The sequence below is a fragment of the Schistocerca americana genome, chromosome 1 (assembly GCF_021461395.2).
Source record: "Schistocerca americana isolate TAMUIC-IGC-003095 chromosome 1, iqSchAmer2.1, whole genome shotgun sequence".
NCBI lineage: Eukaryota > Metazoa > Arthropoda > Insecta > Orthoptera > Acrididae > Schistocerca > Schistocerca americana.
The window spans coordinates 1,220,158,006-1,220,175,564 of NC_060119.1; the positions used below are offsets into that span (position 1 = coordinate 1,220,158,006).

General features: G+C 43.2%; 1 protein-coding gene across 1 annotated transcript in view; it reads right to left on the reverse strand.

Annotated features, from left to right (window-relative positions):
* Positions 1 to 17,559, reverse strand: part of LOC124552876 (lachesin-like) — a 333,701-nt gene that overhangs the window by 29,991 nt on the left and 286,151 nt on the right. Inside the window, exon 7 of the mRNA XM_047130152.1 lies at positions 6,356 to 6,535. Within this exon, the coding sequence (XP_046986108.1) occupies positions 6,356 to 6,535 (180 nt within the window). The remainder of the gene's footprint in view (positions 1 to 6,355; positions 6,536 to 17,559) is intronic.

Here is a 17,559-nt window from a genome sequence, read left to right on the forward strand (position 1 = left end):
TTTTTTTTCCACATTTCACGGCACTATGAACTGAAAACTTGTTTCGATGCAATGTTTTCGTTTCTGTTGCCGACTGTCAGATGTTCTTGCCAAAGATCGAATGTTATTGCCAAACTCTCGAGTTTAATTATTGAAGTATCTGTGATCTCTTTGTGTACGCGTTTGTGTGTGTGTTTTGATATATATAAACTCGGAAAATATATATATATATATATATATATATATATATATATATATATATTGTTGGGCTATATTATTTTGTTTGGCAATAACAGTCGATCTTTGGCAACAACATCTGACAGTCGGCAACAGAAACCAAATCATTGCATCGAAACAAGTGTTCCATTCATAGTGCTGTGAAATGCGGGAAAAAACAGCAAATTGGCATTTATAAGAAGAAGAACATCACCAAAAACGCAACAGGAGCGTAATATGTAGGAAATCGTCCACGCAACCTGTAAGTACAGTTCAAAACATTAGTACTTAATAGGAAATACCAACCATCTGAACTATTTATAACCTGTAGGCACAGTGACCATAATGTAAACTAAATAGCAAACATATGTACATATTCCAGGCCACTGATGATGCCTTGCAGAAAATAAAGGCGAAACGCGTATGGCACTAAAATTGTGTTTTATTCAGTTGCTGTCTGACGGTCCATAAGTAAAAATTATCAGTATACCGTAATATTACACGCAACTGAGTAAGACAGGACTACTAAAGTTGAAGATATCAGACGAGGTATTTCGAAATCTTATAAGTATAGGATTGCGATACGCCCAAAGTCTGATCAAAGGATCATCTTCGTAGGATTAAAATCGAAAGGCCATAGGCGTGTCACTTTCATTGTACTTACTATATTAAGGGATGTTGCCTTGTTATTTATCCCAGTCTTACATTAGACAAGAAAGGGGATGAAATCTGTTCATAGTGTACAAATGCAATACATCACTTACACTTAAGGGAAAAAAGATCGCAACACCAAGAAGGAGTAGTGCGACATAAACGGAAGTTCGTTGGCGTATTTTTACATGTGAAAGATGGTGTCTGTTCAAATTTCGCGCCAGTTGCTTAAGAATGGCACTAGTAGCGCCACTATAAGTTTGCAGATCAGCTCTGCTTTAAATACGCACTGTAACGATCATGAGCTTTAGTTACTTTTGAGATTGGACTTGATTAGCTACGTTATTCAAGGATGCCTTTAAAGGGGGAGAGTCGCAATTATCAACACCTCACAGAGTTTGAGAGAAGTCGAGTAATAACGCGACGAGAGACTGGATGTCCATTCTGTGATACTGTACAAAGATTTGGCAGGAATGTAGTCACTGTACATGATTGCTGGCAGCAGTGGTTAGAAGAACGAACGGTCGCGAAGGATCTGGCTCCGAACGGCCACGTGGGGGATAGTATCGTCTTCGGCGTATGGCTCTGGTGCATCGTACTGCGTCTGCAGCAGAAATTGTAACAGCAATTGGCGCTACAGTGACAAACACACTGTAGAGAATCGGTTACTTCAAAGACAGCCCGAGCTAGGAACCCTGTAGCCTGCTCTCCAGCGACCCAAAGCCAGAGCCATTTCGACTTCAGTGGTGTCAAGCGAAATCTCTTTGGAGGGCTAGGTGGTGGTCTGTTGTGCTTTCTGATGAAAGCCGATTCCGCCTCGGTGCCAGTGATAGCCGTCTGTCGGTTAGAAGGAGGCCACTCGAGGATCTGCAACCAACCTGTCTGCGTGCTGGACACAGCGGACCTACACCTGGAATTATCGTCTGGAGTGAGATTTCGTATGACAGAAGTAGCACTCTCTTGGTTATGCCGAACATTCTGACTGCAAATTTGTACATCAGTCTGGTAATTCGACCTGCAGTGCCGCCGTAATGAACAGCATTCCAGAGGGTGTTTTCCAATAGGATAACGCTCGCCAACATACTGCTGTTGTAACCCAACATGCTCAAGAACAACTGCCAAGATGGCAAAACACAGAAATAGATATCCTCGGTGAAGCAAAGCGACATAAATCACCTAATAAAGGCAAGGCCTGAGGTCCAGATTGTATACCAGTCAGGTTCATCTCAGAGTATGCTGATAGAATAGCTCCATATTTAGCAGTTATATACAACCACTCTCTCACAGAAAGATCCGTACCTACAGACTGGAAAATTGCGCTAGTCACACCAATACCCAAAAAGGGAAGTAGGAGTAATCCACTGAATTACAGGCCTATATCACTAACGTCGATTTCCAATAGGGTTTTGGAACATATACTGTATGAGAACATTATGAAGTACCTCCAAGAAAACGATTTATTGACAAATAGTCATCACGGATTCAGAAAATATCGTTCTTGCGAAACACAGACAGCTCTTTATACTCGTGAGTAATGAGTGCTATCGACAGGGGATGTCAAGTTGGTTCCTTCCATAAAGCTTTCAGCACAGTTCCTCACAAGAGTCTTCTAACCAAGCTGCGTACCTATGGAATATCGCCTCAGTTGTGCGGCTGGATTCGTGATTTCCTGTCAGATAGGTCACAGTTCGTAGTAATAGACGGAAAGCCATCGCCTAAAACAGAAGTAATATCCGGCGTTCCCCAAGGAAGTGTTATAGGCCTTCTATTGTTCCTGATCTATATTAACAACATAGGAGACAATCTGAGTAGTCCTCTAAGATTGTTTGCAGATGATGCTGTCATTTACCGTCTTTTAATGTCATCAGATGACCAAAACAATTGCAAAATGATTTTGTAAGACATCTGCATGGTGCGAAACGTGACAATTGACCCTGAATAAAGAAAAGTGTGAAGTTAAGATTCTTCCTGGCAGATTAAAACTGTGTGCCTGGATCATTGCTTTTCACGGGCAAGTGCTCTACCGCGAAAGCCAAAGTTCCCGAGTTCGAGTCTCGGTCCGGGACACAGTTTTAACCTGCCAGGAAGTTTCATATCAGCACACAATCTCGTTCTGAAGTGTGAAGTTATTCACATGAGAAGTAAAAGAAATCCTCTATATTTCGATTACGTGATAAGTCACAGAAATATGCTAAATACTTAGCAATTACAATTACATATAACCTAAACGGGAACGATCACATGGATAATGTTGTGGGTAGAGCAAACCAAAGACTGCGATTCATTGGCAGAACACTTAGAAGGCGCAACAGGTCTACTAAAGTGACTGCTTACACCACGCTTGTCGACACTATTCTGGAGTATTGCTGTGCGGTGTGGGATCCGCATCAGGTGGGACTGACGGATACCATCGAGAAAGTACAACCAAGGGCAGCTTGTTTTGCATTAACGCGAAATAGGGGAGTTAGTGCCACAGACATGATACGTGAATTGGAGTGGCTATCATTAAAACAAAAGCGGTTTTCGTGGCGATGGGATCTTCTTTCAATCACCAGTCCTCTCCTTCGACTGCGAAAACATTCTAATGGCACCCACCTACATAGGGAGAAGTGATCATTACGATAAAATAAGAGAAATCAGAGCTCGCACAGAAAAATTTAAGTGCTCGTGTTTCCCTCACTCCGTTCGAGAGTGGAACGGTAGAGAGACAGCTTGAAGGTCGTTCATTGAACCCTCTGCCAGACACTTTACAGGAATAGGAGAGTAATAACGTAGATGTAGACAGTGTCTACATCTCGATCGCCAGACCTAGCTCGAATTCAGCACATATGGGACATCATCCGACGATAAGTGCAGAGTCATCAACAAACAGTATTAACCGTTCCTGTATTGATCGACCAAGTGCGACAGGATTGGAACACCATCCCACAAATTGACGTCCGGCACCTGTACAACATAATGCATCTCTATCTGCATGCTTGCATTGAACATTCTAGTGTTTACACCGGTTTCTAATTGACCAGATTTACACAACTGCAATGGCTTTCCTCACGCTTACGTTGACCTGTGATTTTACGATGTTAATCGCTTAAAAATGTTACCTAGACCAATGTATTCGCGAAATTTGACTGCTCTACAGTAATAATTTGTTGTTGCTGAGATTTTTTCCGTTACATTTTAAATAGCAAAAATTCAGTATACGAATGATAAAATCTGTTATAAATTGTGCAAATGATTTAATCCAGTAGTTGACTGAACAGTATGTATAAAAACATCCGATACCCTTTTAAATGCGACACTAAGTGCGAATATTAACGAAAGCCGGCCACGGTGGTCTAGTGGTTCTAGGCGCGCAGACCGGAACCGCGGGACTGCTACGGTTGCAGGTTCGAATCCTGCCTCGGGCATGGAAGTGTGTGATGTCTTTAGGTTAGTTAGGTTTAAGTAGTTCTAAGTTCTAGGGGACTGATGACCACAGAAGTTAAGTCCCATAGTGCTCAGAGCCATTTGAATCTTAACGAAAATAGTGCTTTTCGATACACTAACTCATACATGTACTAAATTTTGTAGCAATTCTTTCAGGCACTACAGAGCTGGGCTTCACATCTTACCATTCCCTCTCATCTCCAAAACATGCCAGACAATAAACCATAAATATACAATGTTAGTTTCAAATTGGTCCTTTACACCTTCTTTTCACCACCTGCGCCCCTGCTGGAGATAGGAGAGCCTTACACAAATAACATATATATCTGAATACTAGTAATTTATATACGTCCGAGGTTCGGTTGAAATTGTTCCAAAAGTTCCATGACAATGTTTATTTGTCAACCAATTCTCAAATCCTCAAACTCAAGCAGAGATATGAGGGTTCTTTCTTCGCCATACTGCCTCCTGGATGTAAGAGGTAAGCATACCACTTTTCGAGCCCACGTACAAGGTGACTCAATAAACCTCAAATATCCTCTAACAAAAATCTCACATAGTAGAAACGAAGCAAAAATGAGAGAAACTCGTGGTTGTAGCATATGTTAACAGCCAAAGTTAGATTTCAATATAAACCGGCACTCTCTATTAATGAAATTTCCATTAGAAATTTGGAAAATGACCTCTGAACGAAACTAGTCAGTTATTAATGAATATTTGTAACAACTGCCGATGATTTCGTGTAGCTCAATGAGCGATGGCAAGTCTTTCTCTTGGACGCCACTTTGGTGTCATATGTTTCTCCAATCTATCTCAGATTTCCTACAGTAAAAAGGAAATCTACAGTTTAACGTAGAATTCACGTGGAACCACGTGTCGTTCGTGACGGTTCCCCACTCTCCACATCGTCGAGAGATTAAAGTTAGATCAAAGGCACAGTAAAAATATCTCCGCTCCGGCTGGAATGTGATTCAGCGACTGTTTTATTTCCCGGCAAAAGCTTTGCCACTAGAACACTAGGCATGACAACGGTAGCGTACAGTACTAAATATCATTTATAATGTTAAAAATACGAGAGCTAGTCGGAAAGTAAGTTCCAATAGGTCGCGTAATGGAAACAGCAGTTACAATCTGATGAAAATTTTCATACATGAATTAGGCAGTGTCTCCAGTATGCCTGTCGATCGCGTTACATCGCTCTTTTCAGTTCTGAACACACAGTGAGCACTCAAAGATGCCTAGGACAATAGCGTCTCCCACAAAATATGCGTGCCTGCTGTGAGGTTTCGCCTGATTTCGTGCAACCCCGCATAACGTGCCTGTCATGCATTTCCTTATTCTCTTGGCCATACACTCCAGGCGCAATGAGAGCGCCCCTGCAGCGTTTTCGATCGGAAGTGGTTATCATACCCCCCAGACTTGGCTCCCTCCGATGTTCATTTCTGCTCACATGAAACGCTGGCTATGAAGACAACATTTTGGCACAGGCGACGAACTGCAAACCAGGACAGAGAAGTGGCGGAAAGCTTATGACGAGCTTATTGGAAGTTTAGTACAACTGTACAACAAATGTCCAAGTCACAGTGGCGACTATGTGGAGAAGTATTTGGAAGGTGTAGCGAACAAAGCATTTGTGATTTTCACTGTGGTTTCAATTCCCCGACGGATCGGATTCTGTGAAGCCCTTGTAGTTCTCGCGGCCCAGTTCTGACAAAGCTATTCTGAGACATCTCCCTCGGTTGTAAGGCAATCGAGAGACATAGGAAAACGTTCCAAAATACTGCCGATTGGAACTCTGCCTGACAACCATCTCGCTTAATAGTTGAAGTCCCTTATTCTATAATGGGTCATTACACCAACGAACTGTCCTATCTAGAGGATGGAAAGTACAAGGAAAATACGTGTGGTAGGTTCATATCTGATAATACTTGGGACATTAACAATCGTAAAAATATGGATTATAGGAACATAAATAATTCGTTTGGGCACCAATCTGTTACCTGTGGCATGCAAATAGAGTGAACAGTGATAGTGAAAAAACCTCTACGGGAAAAAGGGCTGAAGTGGAGTGAGAGTGGCGTACCTTGCGAGGCGCCTGAGAGCCCGGGGGCGGCAGTTGTCGCGGGGGCGGGAGCCGGGGCGGGCGGGGAGAGGCCCACCCCCACCCCCCTGCGGTCTACGGCGGCCGCGCTGCCCGCCGGGGCGCCGTCTACGGCCGCGTCTTGCCGCACTGGCCACTGCGTGGGAGGAGACGCGAGTCTCTCTGTGAACAAAACACGCACGTTCAGCTACAGAGAGCAGCACCATCTGCGCTGTATTCGAGAGCAGGGCCTGTCTTTCCTTTACTTATACACGTTTCCACAACAATGTAAAATGTTCACTCTACCCAGTAGAAGTAATTTTCTTAGCACGTGATTTGCCGGGGAAAGTGAGTCATCTAGTTGGAAAAACAAATACTTTTGTGAAACATTCAAAACACATTTTAGAAATTCATACACGGTGGAGATACCCACGAGTGACACACCGGGTAAAATCGACGTATTTATTTACGAACATAAAATAGCAGATACTATGGAGATCATAGGACAGTATGTTGCTCCAGATTTGTATGACCTGAGGTGGTTTAAGTACAAAGGAGAAGTAAACGACCGGTTTAATGGTGTTGCGGTGGGTTCATTTTTGCCACCAGTAACAGCTGATATTTTTATGGAACATTGGGAACAAAGGGTATTAACGTCGCTAAAACCTTATTGGCTTTGCTGTATAGGCGTCAGATTCGTTGTATGGCCACACAGATAAAGAGCTTCGTAGATTCCATAGGATTTATATGAGATTAGCCGAGTATCCACGTTGCCCGGGTAAGTATGTATTTATTCCAACTTCCTATTAGTGGAAGGAGTATATGGAGGGTCTATACAAGGGCAATGTACTTGAGGACAATATTATGGAAATGGAAGAGGTTGTAGATGAAGATGAAATTGGAGATATGATACTGCGTGAAGAGTTTGACAGAGCACTGAAAGACCTGAGTCGAAACAAGGCCCCCGGAGTAAACAACATTCCATTAGAACTACTGACAGCCTTGGGAGAGCCAGTCCTGACAAAACTCTACCATCTGGTGAGCAAGATGTATGAGACAGGCTAAATACCCACAGACGTCAAGAGGAAGATAATAATTCCAATCCCGAAGAAAGCAGATGTTAACAGATGTGAAAATTACCGAACTATCAGTTTAATAAGCCACAGCTGCAAAATACTAACCCGAATTCTTTACAGACGAATGGAAAAACTGGTAGAAGGTGACCTCGGAGAACATCAGTTTGGATTCCGTAGAAATGTTGGAACACGTGAGGCAATACTGACCATGCGACTTATCTTAGAAGAAAGACTAAGGACAGGCAAATCTACGCTTCTAGCATTTGTAGACCTAGAGAACGCTTTTGACAATGTTGACTGGAATACTCATTCAAATTCTGAAGGTGGCAGGGGTAAAATACAGAGATCGAAAGGCTATTTACAATTTGTACAGAAACCAGATGGCAGTTATAAAAGCCGAGGGACATGAAAGCGAAGCAGTGGTTGAGAAGGGAGTGAGACAGGATTGTAGCCTCTCCCCGATGTTATTCAATCTGTATATTGAGCAAGCAATAAAGGAAACAAAAGAAAAGTTCGGAGTAGTTATTAAAATCCATGGAGAAGAAATAAAAACTATGAGGTTCCCCGATGACATTGTAATTCTGTCAGAGACAGCAAAGGACTTGGAAGATTGGCAAATGGCACTGAGCACTATGGGACTTAACATCCATGGTCATCAGTCCCCTAGAACTTAGAACTACTTAAACCTAACTAACCTAAGGACAGCTCACAACACCCAGCCATCACGAGGCAGAGAAAATCCCTGACCCCGCCGGGAATCGAACCCGGGAACCCGGGCGTGGGAAGCGAGAACGCTACCGCACGACCACGAGATGCGGGCGACTTGGAAGAGCAGCTGAACGGAATGGACAGTATCTTGAAAGGAGGGTATAAGATGAATATCAACAAAAGCAAAACGAGGATAATGGAATGTAGACGAATTAAGTCGGGTGATGCTGAGGGAGTTAGATTAGGAAATGAGACACTTAAAGTAGTAAAGGAGTTTTGCTATTTGGGGAGCAAAATAACTGATGATGGTCGAAGTAGAAACGAAATAAAACGTAGAATGGCAATGGCAAGGAAAGCGTTTCTGAAGAAGAAAAATTTGTTAACATCGAGTATAGATTTAAATGTCAGGAAGTCGTTTCTGAAAGTGTTTGTATGGAGTGCAGCCATGTATGGAAGTGAAACGTGGACGTTAAATAGTTTAGACAAGAACAGAATAGAAGCTTTCGAAATGTGGTACTACAGAAGAATGCTGAAGATTAGATGGGTAGATCACATAACCAATGAGGAGATATGGAACAGAATTGGGGAGAGGAGGAGCTTGTGGCACAACTTGACTAGAAGAAAGGATCGGTTCGTAGGATATGTTCTGAGACATCGAGAGATCACCAATTTAGTATTGGAGAGCAGCGTGGAGGGTAAAAATGGTAGAGGGAGACCAAGAGATGAATACACTAAACTGATTCAGAAGGATATAGGCTGCAGTAGGTACTGGGAGATGAAGAAGCTTGCACAGGATAGAGTAGCATGGAGAGCTGCATCAAACCCGTCTCAGGAGTGAAGACCACAACAACAACAATTAGTCCATCTCTTCCTTCCTTCTCTCTCTGTCCACCTCATATTGTACCACCTCTTGCCCATCTCTTCCTCTCCTCTGTCTCTCTCTCTCTCTCTCTCCCTCTCTCTCTCTCTCTCTCTCTCTCTCTCTCTCTCTGTCCATCTCCTCCTCTCTCCATCCCTGTTCATCTTCTCCGCTTCCTCCGCCTATCTGTGTTCATCTCCTCCTTCACCCTCGCTGCCTATCCATCTTCCGTCACCCTTCTCTCTCCACTAGGGCGGTAGTGATTATTACCCTCATAACATTAATTTTCAAATCGTAACTATTGGTTTTGCCCATGTATACATATGTCTAATATATTTCATATGTATGTAACATTGTTCTCTAGTTTTTGTACAGATATTTCACATGTACCTCTAGGGAATTTCGCTCTTCAGTTTAATTTTCAAGCAGCTTAATGGTAATGACGTCGTATTTCCGTATTTCCTGAAATATGTTCTGTACAATGAGAATGTAGTTACATCCAGTGTTATATGTGCCTACTGCCTGTGAAATATGTTGTGAATTGACTTAATAGTAAATGTGTAATAAATTAACACGTCATGCATGATGTGGCAGATTTTCACGCATCTCATTGTATATGATATCATATCTTCTGAACTCTCTGTCGTAGAACGACATATTTTTGTAGGTACATTAAGCGTCGTGTGTGGATGGTGTCCACTAAAAGTGATGTGAATAGAGGTAATAGCAAATTTGATAGGTAGGTGGTTCTCACCCCCACTGCGATGATTTCCACACAGTAAGTGATATGTGTATAACGTTTGTAGGAATCGGTCAATTGGTTTAGGAGGGAATATGCGACATATATACATACATATATATGTACATTCATTTTTATTGTATATATGGATTCATCACAATATCAACTTCAGTATGTATCGAGTCAGATCCCTCCGCCATTTTAGATGTCTTGGTCTATAGAAAAGCTAGCAACAGAACACATATCACATAGTATGCCTAGAAATATAAGTAGGTGTTTAGAAACCAATGTGCACTACTACCCAGCCCAGAGGCAAGCAGTGTTCAACATAATTTCGTAGTACTCCCCATGACTGACAATAACAACTTGGAATCGGAGTTGAATTTCTTACAGAAGATACTGAAGGCCAAAACCTATGATATTTTGGCCACAGACAGGCCTTTCAAAAAAATTTTAATTAATTCTATAAAGTAGGACGAGAAACCACTTACGCGCTCTGTGATGTTACCGCTAGTTTCTAGAATAACTGAGCCGGCTTTGTGGCCGTGCGGTTCTAGGCGCTTCAGTCTGGAACCGCGTGACCGCTACGGTCGCAGGTTCGAATTCTGCCTCGGGCATGGATGTGTGTGATGTCCTTAGGTTAGTTAGGTTTACTTAGTTCTAAGTTCTAGGCGACTGATGACCTCAGAAGTTAAGTCGCATAGTGCTCAGAGCCATTTAGAATGACTGACCACGTATGCAGAATTCTTTGGTTCAAGATAGTTCAAATGGCTCTGAGCACTATTAGACTTAACTTCTGAGGTTATCAGTCCCCTAGAACTACTTAAACCTGTCTAATCTAAGGACATCACACACATCCATGCCCAAGGCAGGATTCGAACCTGCGACCGTAGTGGTCGCGCGGTTCCAGACTGTAGCGCCTAGAAACGCTCGGCCACTCCGGCCGGCAATTCACTGCCTAAAGCTGTGTAAAGAAGACATTTCTCAGAGAGATCAGAATAAAGGACTTTTTCCGACGCAAAACGCACGCAACTGATTACTGCGGGAATCTTTGAAGTGAAGCGCGTCTATTTGCAAAATTTCAAAATGTGTGTAGTCGTAACTAGGAGTACAATGAAAGACCGGATTAAAGAGCACGAACAACATACGCAGTTAAAAAAAAAAAAAAAAAAAAAAAAAGAGAAGCGGGAAATCTTCGGCAGCGTAACATCAAGAGGAGTTCAGTCAAGGGAGTCCTAGAAATGATTAAGGTATCAAAGAATGAATGTAATTTCAATAAATAAGACTGGTATACCATTTGTAACTTCCTTCCATTACGGAAGTAAATACGCAAGCCACGTCGCAAGAGGAACACAAACAAGACCGCAACATCTACTGTGCTTCTGTAAGAAGAAATTGAACTGAGACATCACGCAGCCTAGCGACCTAGAATATATTACCTTCAATGACAAACGACCACAATAGCTTGCCGCCTTTCGTACTCTTCACAGTCATTCAGACGCTGCAGATGTACCTGACATGTTATTTCAGGCCAACTGAAACCAATGGCAAATTAAGAGATTTTTCGGCTAGTGTGCGTTTTTCCAATACTGTCCCGATTGCAACGTCTGATTTCGACCATCACCGTATACACAACTTGCTGTGTGCTTACCTCCGAGAAATACTTGTGTTGATCGTTTGCCAAAAGAACTTTAATAAATGGAACTATTGGGTTACAGGAGCAGAACGTGAAGTCAAAATTACTGAGGAAGCAGCTCTTTGTTCGTGTGCAGTGTTGCTTCGAATGAGAAGGGAAATATATCTGTTTAGTATTCCAAGTTTTTGGAATACTCCTCCCCATGAACGATGGACCTTGCCGTTGGTGGAATGCTTGCGTCCTCAGAGATAAAGATAGCCATGTCGTAGGTGCAACCACAACGGAGGGGTACCTGTTGAGAGGCCAGACAAACGTTTGTTTCCTGAAGAGGGGCAGCAGCCTTTTCGGTAGTTGCAGGGGCAACAGTCCGGATGATTGACTGATTTGGCCTTGTCACATCATCAACGAAAACGGCCTTGCTGTATTGGTACTGTGAACGGCTGAAAGCAATGGGAAACTACACCCGTAATTTTTCCCGACGACATAAATGATGATAGCATCCTCTTAAACTGAAACAGCCAGAGGTTGCAGAGAGTTTCAGAGGGAGCATCAGTGAACGATTGACTTGACCAGGGGAAAGGAATAAAGTAGAAGAAGAATGAGTAGGTGTAAGAGATGAAATAGTGAACGCAGTAGAGGATCAAGTACGTAAAAAGACTAGGGGTAGTAGAAATCCTTGGGTAACAAGAGTTATTGAATTTAGGTGATGAAAGGAGAAAATACAAACTTGCAGTAAATGAAGCAGGAGGGAGGGAGTACAAACGTCCAAAAAATGAGTTAGACAGGGAGTACAAAATGGCTAAGAAGGTGTGCCTAGAGGACAAATGTAAGGATTTAGAAACATATTTCACTAGGTAAAGATAGTCTCCGTCTGTAGGAAAATTAAACATGTCTGTGGAGAAAAGAGAACCACCTATATGAGTATCAAGAGGTCAGATGGAAAACCAATGGCTCTGAGCACTATGGGACTCAACTGCTGAGGTCATTAGTCCCCTAGAACTTAGAACTAGTTAAACCTAACTAACCTAAGGACATCACAAACATCCATGCCCGAGGCAGGATTCGAACCTGCTACCGTAGCGGTCTTGCGGTTCCAGACTGCAGCGCCTTTAACCGCACGGCCACTTCGGCCGGCGGAAAACCAATCCTAAGCGAATAAGGGAAAGCAGAAAGGTGGAAGGAGTATACAGAAGGTCTACACAAGAGATGTATTTGAGGGGAGCATTACGGAAATAGTAGAGCGTGATGAAGATGAGATGGGAGATGTGAAACAGCGTGAAAAGTTTGACAGAACACTGAAAGACCTAAGTTGAAATAAGACCCCAGGAGTAGACAAACGTCTGTTACAACTACTCATAGCCTTGGGAAAGCCAGCCACGACAAAACTCTTCCATATGGTGAGCAAGATGTTTGAGATAGACGAAATATCTTCAAGAAGAGTATAATAATTCCAAACACAAGGAAAGCAGGTGTTGACATGTGTGAAAATTGCCGAAGTATCAATTTCATAACTCAAGGTTCCAAATTCTAACAAGATTTCTTTACAGAAGAATGGAAAAACTGGTAGAAGCCGTCCTCGGAGAAGATCAGCTTAGATTAAGGAGAAATATGGAAACACGCTAGGAAATACTGATCCTACGACTTCTCATAGAAGATAGGTTAAGGAAAGGCAAGCCTACCTTTATGGTAAACGTACACTTAGGGAAATCTTTTATGTTGACTGAGATACTCTCTTTCAAACTCTAAACGTGGTAGATGTAAGATACAGGAAGCGAAAGACTATTTACAATTCGTACACAAAACACATGGCAGCTGTAATAGTCGAAGAGCATGAAAAGGAAGAAGTGGTTCAATAGGGCGTGAGACAGGGTTCTAGCCTATCCCGATGTTTTCAGTCTCAATACTGAGGGAACAGTAAAGGATACACAAGTAAAATTTGGAGTAGGAATTAAAGTCCACAGAGAAGAAATAAATACTTTGAGGTTTGCCGATTGTAATTCTGTCAGAGACAGCAAAGAACTTGGAAGAGTACTTGAACGGAATGGATTGTGTCTTGAAAGGAGGTTATAAGATGAACATCACCAACGAGGATAATTGAATGTAGTCGAATTAAATCAGGTGATACAGAGATAATTAATTAGGAAATAAGTCACTTAAAGTAGTAGATGAGTTTTGCTCTTTGAGCAGCAAAGTAACTGATGATGGTCGAAGTGGAGAGGATATAGAATGTAGACTGTAAACATCAAGAAAAGCGTTTATGAAGAAGAGAAATTTGTTAACATAGAGTATAGATTTAAGTGCTTGGAAGTCTTTTCTGAAAGTACTTGTATGGATTATAGCTATGTATGGAAGTGAAACGTGAACGCTAGCCAGTTTAAAGAAGAAGATAATAGTAGCTTTTGAAATACGATTCTACAGAAGAATGCTGAATGTTATATGGGTAGATAACGTAACAAATGAGAAGGTACTGAACAGACTTGAGGAGAAAAGAAATACGTGGCACAAGCTGACTAGAAGAAGGGATCGGTCGACAGGACACATCTTGAGACATCAAGAGATCACCAGTTTAGTACTGTAGGGAAGCGTTGTCTCGAAAATCGTAGTGGGAGTCTGAGAGGTAAGTAAAGTAAGGAAATTCCGAAGGATTTAGGTTGCAGTAGTTACTTGGGGACGAAAGGGCTTGTACGGAATAGAGAAGCGAGGAGAGCTGCATGAAACCAGAAGACCACAACACCAACAACATCACCCTTGTTCAAATAAGACTCATAACCAGAATATGGACTCATTCAATACATAGCTTACAGCAATTGCTATGATGCTAATTTCGTGAAAAGTATTAAAAAAGGTATTTTATAAAAGATAACGCCACCTTTCACGGCTCTAGGCCAGATGATATAACTTCGGTGAATGCAGACCGTGAAGCTATGCTTGTACGTCATAGGTTTCTATGACTCAGTAAAATCAAGGAAAACATAGGCTCCAACCTTCGTGTTGAAAATATAAACCACACTTATTTCTTAGCCAGCAATATTAGTAACTGATACTGACCGAAAGAAAGTACCACCAGCGGAAATTTCTGTGCCACGCTTGTCTATTGCATCCGATTTGACAATTGTCTCATGAGGTAAACTGGCCAGGCAATAAGGGGTTTCGACTTCAGTTTTCGAGAACATCTCAATTTAAGTATTTCGAAATCAGCTTTTAGTACTTACCACTATGAGCAAGGGCATTCCTCTACTAACCTACAAAATACCCTAAAAATTTTACACCGTAAAAATAAAGGTTAATCTTAAATATTCTGGAGGAAATTGAGATAATACGTTGTAAGAATAGTGTCCCGCAATGCATACTAAATGCGATATTGCGGTCCGCTTCTTATTCAGAAGTACGATGCAATACAACCATCATCTGTAGAAGGGAACGGTGACAGTCAAAATTTGTGCCGGCCCAGGACCCGAACCCGGATATCACTCTTATCTGAGCAGTCGCCTTACCATTAGGCTACCCGAGCACGCTCCACGGCCAGGCCTGTCGTCTTCAATCTGCAGTTCCTACATCGATTACGTATGTTCCCGAACATGGGATACATTGCACTTGAAAGTCGCTGGGGCAGAGTCGTCATATAAATACGATAGCGCAGAGCCTTTGTGGTTCAGAAACACGACGTAATATCATACTTACGAGGGTTGCCCAGAAAGTAAGTTCCGATCGGTCGCGAAATGGAAACCACGGGGAAAATCCGGTAAAGCTTGGCACAGATGTGTTGGGTAGTGTCTCTAGTATGCCCGTCGATCGTGTCGCGCCGCTCTTTTCACTTTTTAGTGAACAGTAAGCACAAAAGATGCGTAGGGAATAGCGTCTCCCGGCAAGTATAAGGGCCTGGTTAGAGATTTGGCCTGTGTTATGCAGCCCACATAACACAAGTGTCGAGCAGTTCCTTCTTCATGCCAATCCTCTGCCGCACACTGCAGGGGCAATGAAGAAGCTCCTGCAGCGATTCCGATAAAAAGTGTTTGAATACCAACAATACAATCCGTAATTGGCTCCTCCTGAGTCTCATCTCTGCTCACAAGAGCCACTGGCTATAAAGACAAAATTTTTTCCACAGACAACGAGCTGCAGACCAGAGCAGATACCTGGTCTACAGCACAGGCGGCTGCTCTCTATGATGAGGATATTGGAAAGTTGATACAACACTACGACAAAACTCGAAGCTGGAGCGGCGAATATGTAGAGAAGTAGGTGGAAATGTACCTAAATGTTGCAAATAAAACGTTTCTGGTTTCCGCTGTGGTTTCCATTTCGCGACCGATTGGAACTTACTTTCTGGACAACTCTCGTATACGACGACAATGGGCAAGCGACTTTCAAGCAAAATGTTTTCCCCGTATGGCAATGTAGTTTGCCGAAAAAAAATGGCAACACCAAAATATAATTAATGCAGGGGAATGAAATTTCGGCATTTCATTTGTCTAGGTAAACATATTTCAGTGACTAACATTGCATGATCACATGCTAATGTAAGCGCGAGATAAGCCACTGCAAATGTGAAGTGGTGGTAGATTAATAACCGGTGTAACCGCCAGATTGTTGAATGCAAGAATGCTAACGTGCAAGCTTTGCGTTGTGCAGATTACAGATGCCGGATGTCAGCGTTGCATCCCTGTTCTGCTTCGTCGGTCAATACAGGGACGGTTAACGCTGTTTGTGGATAACGTTGGTGTTCTCGTCGTGTGATGTCGCACATCTGCTCCATTGGAGACAGATCTCGTGATCGAGCAGTTCAAGAAAACACATCGACGCACTGTTGTGTATGTTGGTTTACAACAACGCTGTTACCTGTTGGTAAACAACTACTGCTGGAATTTGTTCATGAGTGGCAGCACAACACGTTGAATCAGCAGACAGAAGTACAAATTTGTAGTCAGGATGTGTGGGATAACCACGAGAGTGCTTCTGCCGTCATACGAAATCGCAACCAAACGGGGTGCCGCAGTGGTTAGACACTGGACTCGCATTCGGGAGGACGACGGTTAAATCCCGCATCCGACCATCCTGATTTAGGTTTTCCGCGATTTCCCTAAATCACTACAGGCAAATGCCGGGATGGTTCCTCCGAAAGGGCACGGCCTACTTCCTTCCCTAATCCGAAGAGACCGATGACCGCGCTGTCTGGTCTCCTTCCCCAAAAACAACAACAACGAAATCGCAACCCAGATCATTACTCCAATGCACAGCACAGTGGACAACGACACCCAGGCTCCTGCCGTGTTCCTTAATCTCAGTAAGATATTTGACACCGTCTCCCATTGCCTTTTAAAGAAAAAAAACTACGAGCTTACGGAGTATCGGAGCAGATTCACGATTGGATTCAAGACTCTCTTGCAGATAGAACTCAACACGTCACTCTCAATGGAACTACACTCCTGGAAATTGAAATAAGAACACCGTGAATTCATTGTCCCAGGAAGGGGAAACTTTATTGACACATTCCTGGGGTCAGATACATCACATGATCACACTGACAGAACCACAGGCACATAGACACAGGCAACAGAGCATGCACAATGTCGGCACTAGTACAGTGTATATCCACCTTTCGCAGCAATGCAGGCTGCTATTCTCCCATGGAGACGATCGTAGAGATGCTGGATGTAGTCCTGTGGAACGGCTTGCCATGCCATTTCCACCTGGCGCCTCAGTTGGACCAGCGTTCGTGCTGGACGTGCAGACCGCGTGAGACGACGCTTCATCCAGTCCCAAACATGCTCAATGGGGGACAGATCCGGAGATCTTGCTGGCCAGGGTAGTTGACTTACACCTTCCAGAGCACGTTGGGTGGCACGGGATACATGCGGACGTGCATTGTCCTGTTGGAACAGCAAGTTCCCTTGCCGGTCTAGGAATGGTAGAACGATGGGTTCGATGATGGTTTGGATGTACCGTGCACTATTCAGTGTCCCCTCGACGATCACCAGTGGTGTACGGCCAGTGTAGGAGATCGCTCCCCACACCATGATGCCGGGTGTTGGCCCTGTGTGCCTCGGTCGTATGCAGTCCTGATTGTGGCGCTCACCTGCACGGCGCCAAACACGCATACGACCATCATTGGCACCAAGGCAGAAGCGACTCTCATCGCTGAAGACGACACGTCTCCATTCGTCCCTCCATTCACGCCTGTCGCGACAC